Source organism: Aedes aegypti, chromosome 2, assembly GCF_002204515.2.
Source record: "Aedes aegypti strain LVP_AGWG chromosome 2, AaegL5.0 Primary Assembly, whole genome shotgun sequence".
NCBI classification, from domain to species: domain Eukaryota; kingdom Metazoa; phylum Arthropoda; class Insecta; order Diptera; family Culicidae; genus Aedes; species Aedes aegypti.
In genome coordinates, this window is record NC_035108.1 from 346,940,181 (window position 1) to 346,952,352 (window position 12,172).

The 12,172-nt window shown below is 36.1% G+C and overlaps 1 protein-coding gene across 1 annotated transcript in view; it reads right to left on the reverse strand.

The window, feature by feature from the left end:
* Positions 1-252: 252 nt before the first annotated feature.
* The window catches only part of LOC5570445 (T-box protein H15), a 146,973-nt gene continuing 135,053 nt past the window's right edge, over positions 253-12,172 (reverse strand). The window contains exon 7 of the mRNA XM_021846195.1: positions 253-1,308. Coding sequence (XP_021701887.1) covers positions 798-1,308 — 511 coding nt within the window. The 3' untranslated portion in view covers positions 253-797. The remainder of the gene's footprint in view (positions 1,309-12,172) is intronic.

Genomic DNA, 12,172 nt, shown 5'->3' on the forward strand with positions numbered 1-12,172 from the left:
AAAATTGATGGATTCTATACCAGAATTTGAATACAAAAAAAAAGTTCACTAAGATTTTGAACTAAACGAATTGAAAAAGATTTAGCGTGGAAGTAGGTTGAGGACGACGACTTTCGTTAATACGGCTTAAATTCTAAAAGTTCAATTAAACGCTAGTACTTTCCGCACCCAAAATGGCAATCCATAACTGTTACTTACCTGTAAAAGTAGTCAATGAAGTTTCTTTCATTCAACAATAAAAATCCATCAAAATCTTACTGAACTCACAGTATATGATTTATTTCCCGTTCATCTATGTACAAGAAAATTCGATCAGTAGGGTGTTTTGCTTCACAACTTCTGTGAGATTTTCAATCACGTTTCGCTTAATTGCTATAGGTTAATAGTACCATCAATCAGTTGCCTAGGTGAAATGAACTAAAAAATAAATTACACTTCCAATAAATTGAATAACAACTTCGAAACACCAATTAGCACGGGTGGCAGAGATTTGGGTCAACACTGGATAAAAAATAATAGGACTAAATAAATAACAGCGATCGACAGCGGGCTTGATCTTATTTACATGTGGATGTGAACAGAAAAGAAGAATTCCATTGAAAATCGGTCAGTCACAGAACTCGATCATCTACGATTCATACTAAATTTTACACATGTTTTCGGTATGGTACCATCCCTAAAACATTTGCAAAATTTGATCTTTCATCAAAGATTATCGGACACGATTTCAAGAGATTTAGACTCATCCTGGGTGGAACTCGTCAAAAGTGAAATTTCATGAACAAATTTCTGTCGCTTTAATTCGGAGAAGTCCGCGGCGACGACGGTGGCGGATGCGATTGACCGGGTATATGCTGAGGCGGTATCTGGTAGGGACTGAACCTCTGGCCGAAATGTTTGGCCCGCATTTCCGACGGCGATGGAGATCCGGAGCTGGAGGATGGCGTCGATACCGTCGACTGGCCCATTGGGGGTGGCGTAGAGGCAGACGAAACGGATGCTGCTGCGGCCGCTGCAGCGCTCTGTAGGAATGCGGCTGGGGGAATCTGTTGGGGCCAGGGTTGACCCTGCCAGAATGTTCCTAGATTCATTTGCGGAGGTCGTTGGTACATCTGCGGCAGAAGGAGATCATTGTAAGGGGAGCGACCCCACATTTGGAGCTGTTGGCGAGCTTTTTCCAGGAGGGCGACGTGAGCGCCGTCCATTTCCTGACCAGGGCCGGCAGCGAACTGGGCCAGTAGTGGGTCGGGGAAAAGGCGAAGTGGGGCCCGCAGGTGTTGTTCGAGCAGGAGGGCCTCCATGGGGTCTCTGGAAAGAGGGAAGGGGTGAAAATACATTAAAGCAGGAAAATGAAATGCATAAGGTCGTGAATCAATGTTAGTTTGGAATATCTACACAGATAAAAATATGTTGTAAATTTCAGTTTATTTTCATGCACATATTTGGAGAATCATAAGGAACTGAAATGTCAACGACAAATCGATTATTTTTTAATCGAATGCACATTTAATTTACGCGATCATGTAGCATATAAGCATCTTTAGTTGAATATTAAACGTGATGCTGTTACAATAGATGAATTTGATTTACTTTAACTATACTCTTCTGTTTAAATATTTTTATAGGTGTAGTTATTATAAATTTATCTTAGTTTTCTTTTTCGTGGCATTACTTTCAACTAGGACAAACGTAGAAACAAAGTCATGCCGAATTAAACTTGCTCATAGCCATGCATATAGCCTATATTTCCATTTCGAATTTTCGGTTTTACGACGATTTCGATCCAGCAACTCTATCCGTGTTACTCACATCTTGATGAACCTTTTCGATCTAACGGCACTCGAAATCCATCCCAACAGCCTGCAGTCTGTAAAAATCTAGGTGCATTTTAAGTAGTTTTCAAAACTAAAGTTCAGTTATGAATTTTTCGAGTCCAGCAGAAATTTCACCAACAATTCTGCAATGCTCCACTCCACTGTTTCATTAACAATATATGTTTTTTTTTTGTTGAAGAAACGTTGAATGAATTGTTGAGTATTTTCGGAAACATCACAATAAGAGGAGATAAGAGCACGTGTAATGTATAGTCCATTAAGTGAATTAAGTATGTATTAATGGATTTGTTGGTGAAATATTTGGAATATCTGACATCTTTTTTTTTTGCCGGATTCAGTAAAACTCCTTGTTTGATTGGTATCATAATCTTTGGAGAAATCCTTATATGGTTGTCATCATAAATGCTTACTGCGTTAGAATCCACTAGCGAAATAATAAGTCAATTTTTAAAATTCAATGAAAATTCTGGAAGAAATTTGTCAGTATATTTGATTTTTTTTTTTTTGTTAAATCCTTTAAAATTTTTTGACATTCTAAAATAAGTAAAAGTTTAGTGATGCCAAAAACGACATAAAATTTTTAGTAATTATTTTGCAATTTCATAAGGTTTTCAGCACAAATCACAGTGTCTATGGCAGAAAACATTAATTAAAAAAATAAGTATCTTTGAGACATCCACCCAATAGAAGCTTGCTTCTTTATGACGTGGTTCTAAAAGGGAAAAGTTCTATAATGAGTCTTCAACAGTTTATTTTTTTTTTCGGAATTTTTCAACAAAATTTTAGGAAAATCATACTTTGAGGGTTTTCTAACTTGAAATTTATATGACAAAATAACCCCCGCTATATTATTTTCATTTTAGCACCAAATGAAAGAAGATTGGTGTTCCAAAGATTATTGAAGTCGGGGCAGTGTCGCCAATTGGTTGAAATGAGCACCCCTTGAAAATTAAATACAATTTTTTATCTAAAAATTACATACAACCTCAAAGCTGACAAGGAAATGAAACAATTAACATGTTATAAGTCAGTGATCTAAACACAAAGCAAAAGAAATAAATTATGTTTGAAGAAACTTCCCATGTTGGCTCGAACAGCTCTTTCCAATTTAATCATTTTAGAATGATGATGTTGTTAGAATTTACTGATTAGTGGAAGAGCTGCTGCTGTGGAAGAATTTATGGAAGAACTTCGGAGCAATTCCCAATTGAACTCCGGTGGAACCTTCGAGGAATTGCTGAATGAAATCCAGGAGAATTTCGGGAAGAAAAAAATTCCTGGAGCAACTCTGAAGGAATTCCAAAAAAAAAATCTAGGACACTTGAGAAATTCCCGGAGGAACTCTGGATGATCTCCCGCAGAATCTGGAAACTCTAGAGTATTTCTTGAGCTTTTTTTACTAAAGGAACTCTGAAGAAATCCAAAAGAAAATCCGATGAAACTCCTTAAGGAACAATGGCCGATATTTAAAGGAATTGCCGGTGGAGCTCCAACGGATTTCCTGGCGGAACTCCAAAGAAAATCCATGTGTATCTCTGAAGAAAATCTGAAGAACCTCCCAAAAATTCCTGGAGGAACTCCGTAGGGTTTGCTGGAAGAACAGCTGAATTTTTTTTAGGAATTCCGGAGAAATTCTAGAAGGTACTACGGAGGACATCCCGGAGGAACTCTGCAGAAATTTCTGGAGCACATTCAAAACAATTCCTGAAGAAACTCCGAAGAATTTCTAAAGGAACTCACAAGAATTCCTGCAGGATCTAAGGGGGAAATCCGAATGAATTACCGATGGGTCTTCAAAGGAATTCCCGGTGAGGAATACCCGAGGCAACTCTGAAGGAATCCCTAGAGGAACTCTTAATTCCTGGAAGAACTCCGGAAGAATTGCGGAGGAATTCATGGGGGAAATACGAAAAAAAATCTGGTGGAACTCTGGAGGAAATCCAGAAGAAACTACGGAAAATTCCAAAAGCAACTAAGAAGGAAATCCAAAAAGATTCCCGGTGGAGTTCTGGATGAACTCCGGAGGAAATGCTAGACAAAAACCAGAAGAATTGCGGAGGAACTCAGACGGAATTTTCTTGAGAAACTATGAAGAAATAACCGGAGGAACTCTGTAGAAATTTCCGGAGTAATTTTGAAGGAATTACAGGAGGAACTCTGATCATAGAAAAACTCCAAAGGAATTCCTGGAGGAACTCTGGAACAATTTTTGAAGAAACTCTGGAGAAACTCCGGATGCGTTGCTGAGAGAGCTCCGGAGGTGATCCTGGTAGAACTCGCGGGTTATTGCTGGAGGAACCTGGCAGTTAACCTGTTAGAAAAAATGGACCAAAAAACTGGTATAAAACAAAATTGGAACATCATGGCATGCTGTAATTTTGTTTCCCTATTCTGCCGTGAATCGCAAGTCCATCTTTTGAAAGTGGGCATTGAGAAAATGGACTGTGATGTTTATAAACTCGTTTTCCATACAAATATTTAAAAAAAACTAGAAAATTGGAACATGTTCAAATCTTAATGAAACTTTCACAATTTGCTTATCACCACAATATCTTTCCGAGAAAATCCAAAGATGTTCAAAAGACGGTTCGTTTTTGGGTTACACGGTGCGAAAATCTGTGGTCCCACCACATATGCGGTTACTTTTCATTATGGGATAATTTGACTTGCTGTTTTTTCGTAATTTTTCCGAACAAATCATATTATCTCATTAGTGCCGAGCATTGGAAGATATGTTGAAAACTGAACCCAGTTTAACGAAAATGCAGATGGGATTGCCTTGAGATTCACGGCAGTATGAGCAATCAACATAAAATTTTGTCAGAGAACTTTAAATATGCCCTATTTCATCATCACAAAATTTGACAAAAGTTTGGCACCAAATTATTCGCACGAAATAATAAAAGTTTTTATTTTGCAAGTTTTTATTTGGCAACTGGTATCTTTAAACATTTGTAGATTGGGTGAAAATTATCGGAGCGATGAGGAAAAAAATTTTTTTAATAAAAATACATATTAATAAAACCGTTATTATTTTGAGTGATTTCTCTTGGTGCTTAACGTTTCCACCTGTGCTTCTAAAAGTTTTATTTTTTATGATAATGAAGCTGATCGTATTTGTAGTTCACTGTCATAATTTCATACCGATTGGTAATTGAGAACCAAAGTTACAGCACAACAAAGTTGAGTCTTACACAGAATGACAGAATTTGAACTTTAAACAACAAAAACACAGATTTTTCTGTGAATTAAACTATTTTATCGACCAAATCGGTAAAAACAAATAATACTGAAGAACAGCTGGTGACAGCACTGGCACTAGCTCCTTTTGTTTCAGTTATTGCATACCACTAGTAAGCAACGAGAGCTGTATTGATGCTATACAAGCCTGATTCCTGATCGCTAGGTCGTGAGTTCAATTCCTAGACAGAGCGTTTTCAAATTGTTTCGTTAAATTATTTCACAGATTATTCCGCGTTTTTTCACCGTAGTCCAACTGTTAAGATCAAGCTTGAAAAGAACTCGTCTAAGTTGCAAAAAAAAGAGGTGATTGCAATATTTTTCTGAGGAACAAAACATGAACTCAAAACTCACAACACAATCCAATGATTCGAGCGAGAGTGCAACGGGATGAGAAGCTTATTTCTGGTACTCTTTCTCTCTTGCTGTTATGTTTACCTTTATTACACTTAAAAAGGAGTCTGAAGTGACCCGCCCGAACAAAACAGGCCTCGCAGATTTATGATAGCACTCATTTTTGATGGAGTTTACATCTATTGTGTTTTGTGATCTTCTCTGCTCATTTTTAGAAGCCTCTCTGCTTAGGATTTATTAGTTCCCTCGCAAAGAGGCAAAGACAGCACGCTTCTTTAGAGCATGTCACTGAACTCTGGTGATTTTCAGGAGTATGATCAAGCCTGGTTAAAATTATGGTGAACACAGCCCTGTCGTTGTAAAATTTAAGCTTCTTAGTCATCCCCTTTTGAGGAGGGCGTTGCTATAGCCCAGAGGGCGGTTGTACTCCCAGGCGTTAATGAGGGAGTCTCACAAGAAAATTATATCAAATTAATATATATTCCAAACATATGAGAACTAATATGCATTTGTACGTGTTTAGTTTGTGTTCAATGCTCATTCAACTTAAAATGTGAAACGGAGAAACAACTATATTTTTTTTTTAAATATATGGATAATGTCGAGCCCTCTAGATATATCGGAATATCTTTAAAACCAGGGACGAATGATCAAAGTTCACACAGATTCTCAAAATGGAGAGTATTTGCTTCAAGTCAATTTTTATTTCATTTCAACATGATAAGCATCGTCATACTAAATAACTCATACTTTTGCTTAAAGTCAAGATGGCGTCATAATACAATATAACCACCAGACCCAAAATTTAATCCCATTTTACAGTTAACTCGAGAAAAGTACTAACGATTGATTAAGATTACTTATTACTTTGTTGTACGAAATATGTTGTTTTCATAAATTTAGAAAATTGTTCATTTCCAACGGCTAATACCATTACTCGCCTAGTTTTTGCAGCTGTTCTAAATCAGTTTTTTCTTAGGAAAGTTTCAAATATGACGTCCATCATTTTTCAGGATTTCTAGACCCCCACACCCTCTGTCACGTAAGGGTATGCGATAATGAGAATTTTCCATGGCGATACGAAACGAAACGATATGCGGAATATTCAATACTGTTCGATGCGAAACGAAACGAATAATTGAAATATTCCGTAAAACCGATACGAAATTCAAACCCGCACGAAATTTTTCCAAACAAATCGAAATTTTTCTAAATATTCCGCGATTTTTTTTTTGTGTGGTGATAATTTTGATAAACATATACATAAGGCGGTTTCTAATATTTTTGACAGGTTCATTCAATTGGTCAGGAGAGGGTGGTCTTTTTATGACCCATCGTGCTCAAAATATTTTTATAATGTTACGTGCATCTCACTGCTAAAATTTAGTCGAATTGAGTGCAAATATGTCCGATGCCGAAAATTCACAAGGTCTATTATCTGCAATAAACATCCTACTTTTCCCTCAATCACAGTATACGCATCATACATTGCACCCCTAGGGCCTAACTTTGAACATTTTTTTTAAATCTTGTAAGAATGTTTAATTTCACAGCAGAACTTAAAAAGTCGTAAGTAACTATGAAAAATTCAAACTAAGATAATATTGCAAACCATGCTGAGGGTGACAGGTTTGTATCCCAATCCGGTTTGGGATTTTTTCGTTTTGGAAACCTTTCTGACTTTCAAGGACAAGCCTACATGTCGTATGTCTTGTTAGATAAAAGCCCATTCACAAATTCAATATCGCTCAAGGTGATGTGTGCAACTAAGGTGTGGATCGAATTCAAAATATTCAATTAATCATAATATAACTTTTTTGTGATTTTTTCTAAGAAAAAAGGTTATCAAAATCGATCGAATTAATCAATTAAAATTTTGAAACTTTGATATCGGATTTGTGGCATTGATTCACTTTCAACTTAACCTCGATACCACCATGAGAAAATCAACCTTCATCTTTTCCGTTTCGTCCATTAGTTGGCTGCAAACTAACGGCTCCATCATATCATCGTCAGTTGATCGCGATCATCGCACGGGATTTTGAATAACTTTATTTCAATAAATAAATGAAAACCGAATTTAATACTATCTCATTTCATTTTGTTTTTCTTGATAAAAACAGCGGGAGAGTAGGAGGATGAACTATCGAAGGTGACTCTCAGATCCTTACATTATCCCACTAACCCAATATCCTTTCCATGACATCTGTGGAAATGCAGACGATTCTTTGGTCTTTAGTAACAATGGTTGTATAATTAACATTCCTTTCCTTTCCCGATGACCGTAAGGACGTGGCCGTTATTGACTTTAAAATGTTGTGCTCTCAATTTGTGCGACATTGAGAATGGTAAGCTGATCCCAACCCCCGCTCAGTGTTCTTGTGAGCACTTCCACAGTTATTAGCTGAGAGCTTTATTTTCCAAAGTTGCTATTTTGAATTTCGCGAAATTTGGCGAAACGAAACGAAATCGTAAAATAAAAATTCCGCTAGTATGAGTTCCGTGGGATTTTGCGGAATTTCGGTTTTGAAGCGTGTTTGTTTCCAATACCTAATACATGCACTGTCACACTTTCGTAGACCACCCCTTTCCCTCAAATGATGGACTTCATTTTTAGGTGACACCTTAGTAAGCTGATGGTGACCACAAAATTAACAACGAATGGTGCATGAATGGTGATTTTTTTTCTGATGAAACACAAGATGACCAAATTTAAAATTACTAAAATTATTGCATATGAAATTCTAGCTAGCGTAAGAGAGATCCACTAATATGCCTGCTTCCCCCTGACGAGATTTCCGAACAAACAATTTCACCAGAGATGTCATTGGTTGAAATAAATACGTCTCAAAATGCGGCTTATGTGGAGTTGCCGAAAAGATTTGCCTGCAGTTCTTATGGGAAAGGCTGGCAAAGAAAATGTGGATGCAGGCAATTGTCACAATTACATGAGATATTTGAAATATTGTAAAAACGTTTCTCAAAAGTACTCAACAAGCCTGCCGGTGTGATATTAGACAGGATTGAGCAGCGCATAAATGTAACAAACATTTAGTTTGTCTGCGTATGTCAAAAAATTGCAAAAAAAAATAAAAATTAAAAATTACAAAAAATTAAAAAAATTAAAAATTAAAAATTACAAATGGAGTTCTGTTTGATCTTTCGACCTTGACACTTGCTTTTCCCGGGGCGAGCGACGAGGGCAGGATCAAACATGTCGCGCGTCGGTCTCGTAAGTGAAAAAGTGGCGTGATCGGTGAGTTCGGTTGAAGAAAGTGAAAAAGTGCCGCGATCGGTTAGTTCTGTTTGATCCTTCGACCTTGACGCTTGCTCCTGGGCAGTGCGTCAAGAATGCCCGAACAGTTTTTTTTTATTCTTTTTGGGTCGCGCGCTTATTTTTTTTCCTGAGTGCTTTTTTATAGCCGAGCAAACGAGTGAAGCCGAAAGTGGATTGTGGCTGCTCAGTCAAGGATAACGGATCAGTTGGTGAGCTCGTTTCATGCTACTATTTCTAATCTATAAAATATGTATGACTGCACATTCAATCGTTACAATGGTGGGATGTAAATATGATTTTTCAACAAACTATGGATGGTTCGTCACTGTGAGTGTCGACACAAACTCTGATTCATGATTTATTTATGTTTAACATTTTTTTTCAGAACACCTCTTATATACCTTTATTTTTGTAATTAAAAAAGCTTTGAATGGTTCGACACTACAAGTGTAGACTTGCGAAAGGTTCACTTTATTCAACAAACTTTGGATGGTTCGCCACTGTAAGTGTCGGCATAAGAATAAGAGTGTTCTATGATGTCCCAACCAATCGAGTTTTTTGTTTCTTTTCAAATGAGTAAAATATAATAACACATGCTTTCGTCCTGACAGCTGTAGGAATGTTACATTTAGGTATTTGTTCAACAAACTTTGAATGGTTCGTCACCTCAAGTGTCGGCATAATTTTCCTCTACATAGAAATTGTTCATATCAAATGAAAATATTATATTTACGTATAAGCATGTATATATCTCACAAATCATTGTTTATCATGGTCTAATCGCTTATCAAAGTGAATCCTATGACCCAACGATCCTCCCCATTAACAAACATCCCTCCCAGTAACCTTTGTGGAGATGCAGAGGCAAACACGGTCTCCAAATAGCAAAGATTACACACTAGCATTCCTTCCCTCAATCCCACCTGACTGCAAGGACGTGGCCGGCGCCATTATTGACCTTGTATAAATAGAGGCACTGAATTATGCACACTGAAGAAGATTATGGCCAATCCCAGCCGAACTTCTAGTTGATTCTTTGTGCATTTTCACTGACTTCGGTCAATCACGGAATAGCAACCATTGATATGTGTAGTCAGTCTAAGCTAAGCTAAGCTAAGTATGTCAAAAAATTACAAATGAATCGCGACATCGGCTTAGACTGCTGAACACGTAAATTCCCTTATATGTATTACTTTATATAAAAACTAGAACCGAAAAATTAGGTTCACGAACAAATGCTCAAGGTGTCTTAAAGCAGTACAACTAGGAAGTTTGAACCTTAATTTTGGATCAAACAAGAGGTTCGAACTTCAGCCAAATATATCGCTCTCAAAGTGATACCAAAGTGCAAAAAATTTAACAATTGCCTTGGATCTCAAAATATTACGCTATTGTTTATTATAATAGTCTGGCGTTGGATCTATTAGTGGATTTTAGAATTATTTATTATTCATTACAGCAGGTTTTCAAACTCATTTCAGCAAATACCGTTTTTGATGAGTACTTTATAATGAATTTTCGTCACTATCGCATGAAAACTATTGTCCCAAAATGAACAAGAATACGAAATGATGATTTTTTGTCTGCTTCAAACTCCATGTATCTCATCAAACTTTAAGAGTTACTAGAGATCATTCGATCGATATTGTTTCATGCTGTCGTATTAATAATTTCAGCATAATTTTTCTTTTCACACGAAAAACATTTTAGTTTTCACACCAAACGAATATAAGAATTTCAAATTCAGTGGTCCTTGTCGGTGTGGTGTCGGTCGTACAGCTCGGAAATTTCAATTGATTGTCTACAGGGCGTTAATTTGCTCCTGATTACTTCAGAGTGTTTATACAGCTTGACAATATCGATTGGTGTCCTACAGTGCGTAAAGTTGTGCCTGATCTATGTGGATTAAGGTCAAATTTCTGCAGGGCGTTGATGAAGCTTTGAATTTTAAATTATTGTTCTACAGGGAATTAAGATGAGCTATCTGAGACAATATCAAATTACTCCAGTGCCTTAATACAGCTCGGGTTAATTTCGATTGATGTCATAGAGGGCGTTAAGATGCAGCTGAACTAAAATTTACTTCAAGGCATTTATACAGCTTGGCAATTTTGATTAATACCATACAGAGCGTTGATATGCATATGATCTTTGTGAATTAGGTCAATATACTTCGAAGTATTGATGCCCTAAATGACGAAGAGATGCAGCCGATCTACGTAAAATAAAGTTAAATTACTCCAGAACGTTGATACTGCTTGGAATTTTCAGCTTATGTCCTACAAGTATGACCTAAATGAGACATGGTCAAACTCCATGACGTTAATGAAGCTTAATAATTTTGATTGAAACCATAAAGGGCAATAATATGCAGTTGATCTATGTAGGATAAGGTCACATTACGGCAGACAATTAATCGTTCCATAAAAAAATATAAAATTTCCAAGGGTTAAATCAACAGAAAAGTTAAAAATTTACATAAAAATATAAATAAATGCATAGAAAAACCAAAATTTTCCATCAATAAAAAAAATTTGAGCAATAAATAGATTCAAAAGTGCAGTAGAATCGACAATAATCTCACTAAAAAATATCGAATTTTACATTTAAAAACCTCAAAATGTCCCTATTTTCTTCACAAAAAGCAATAAATAATTATAAATTTTCCACAAAAAAAGCCAAAATTTGCAATAAATAAATAATAATTCGCCCACAATAAATCAGAAAATTTCCATTCAAAAAATCAAAGATAGCAATAGCAGTAAATGCAAAGTTCCAATAAACAAACCTAACTGAGCAATTCAAAATGACAATCAATACATGAAAATGTTGTAGAGAATTCCAATATTTAAGTAAAACTTTCCATAAAAATAACGTTATTTTCCAATAATGAGTAATAATGTGTGTAATGGATTTCATAAATGTTCAGTCAAACTGAAGCATTGTTTTCACAATTGAAGCTAATTAGTCGTCGTATGTAGATGTAGTAATTGCATTTTAGAGTTCGATAATTAATTACGTAAGAATTTAGGGGAGGGGAGAGTGGGGATGTTGGCCGGGTTTGAAAAAAAAATTTCTTGCCATATAGAAAAAATTAATGTTTCATACAAAACATCATACATGGAGGGGAGGCGAGGTTTCGAAAAATCACAAAAAAAATGTTTTTAAATACTCCCCATCGTTAGGCGCTATAATTTTAATTATTTCGGCAAAGTTGAAATGAAACATGGAACATGGGATATCTGCTCTCCCCTCCCCTAAATTCTTACGTAATTAATTATCGAACTCTAAAATGCAATTTCTACATCTACATACAGTATTGGACAAAACATTTGCAACTTTATCTATTTTCCATACAAAATGACCAATTTCGGTAAGTTAGATCTCAGTTATTTATGGACCGATTCTAATTAAACTTTTACAGAACTTTATCTACATAGGATAAGGTCAAATTTGTCGTAGGTAC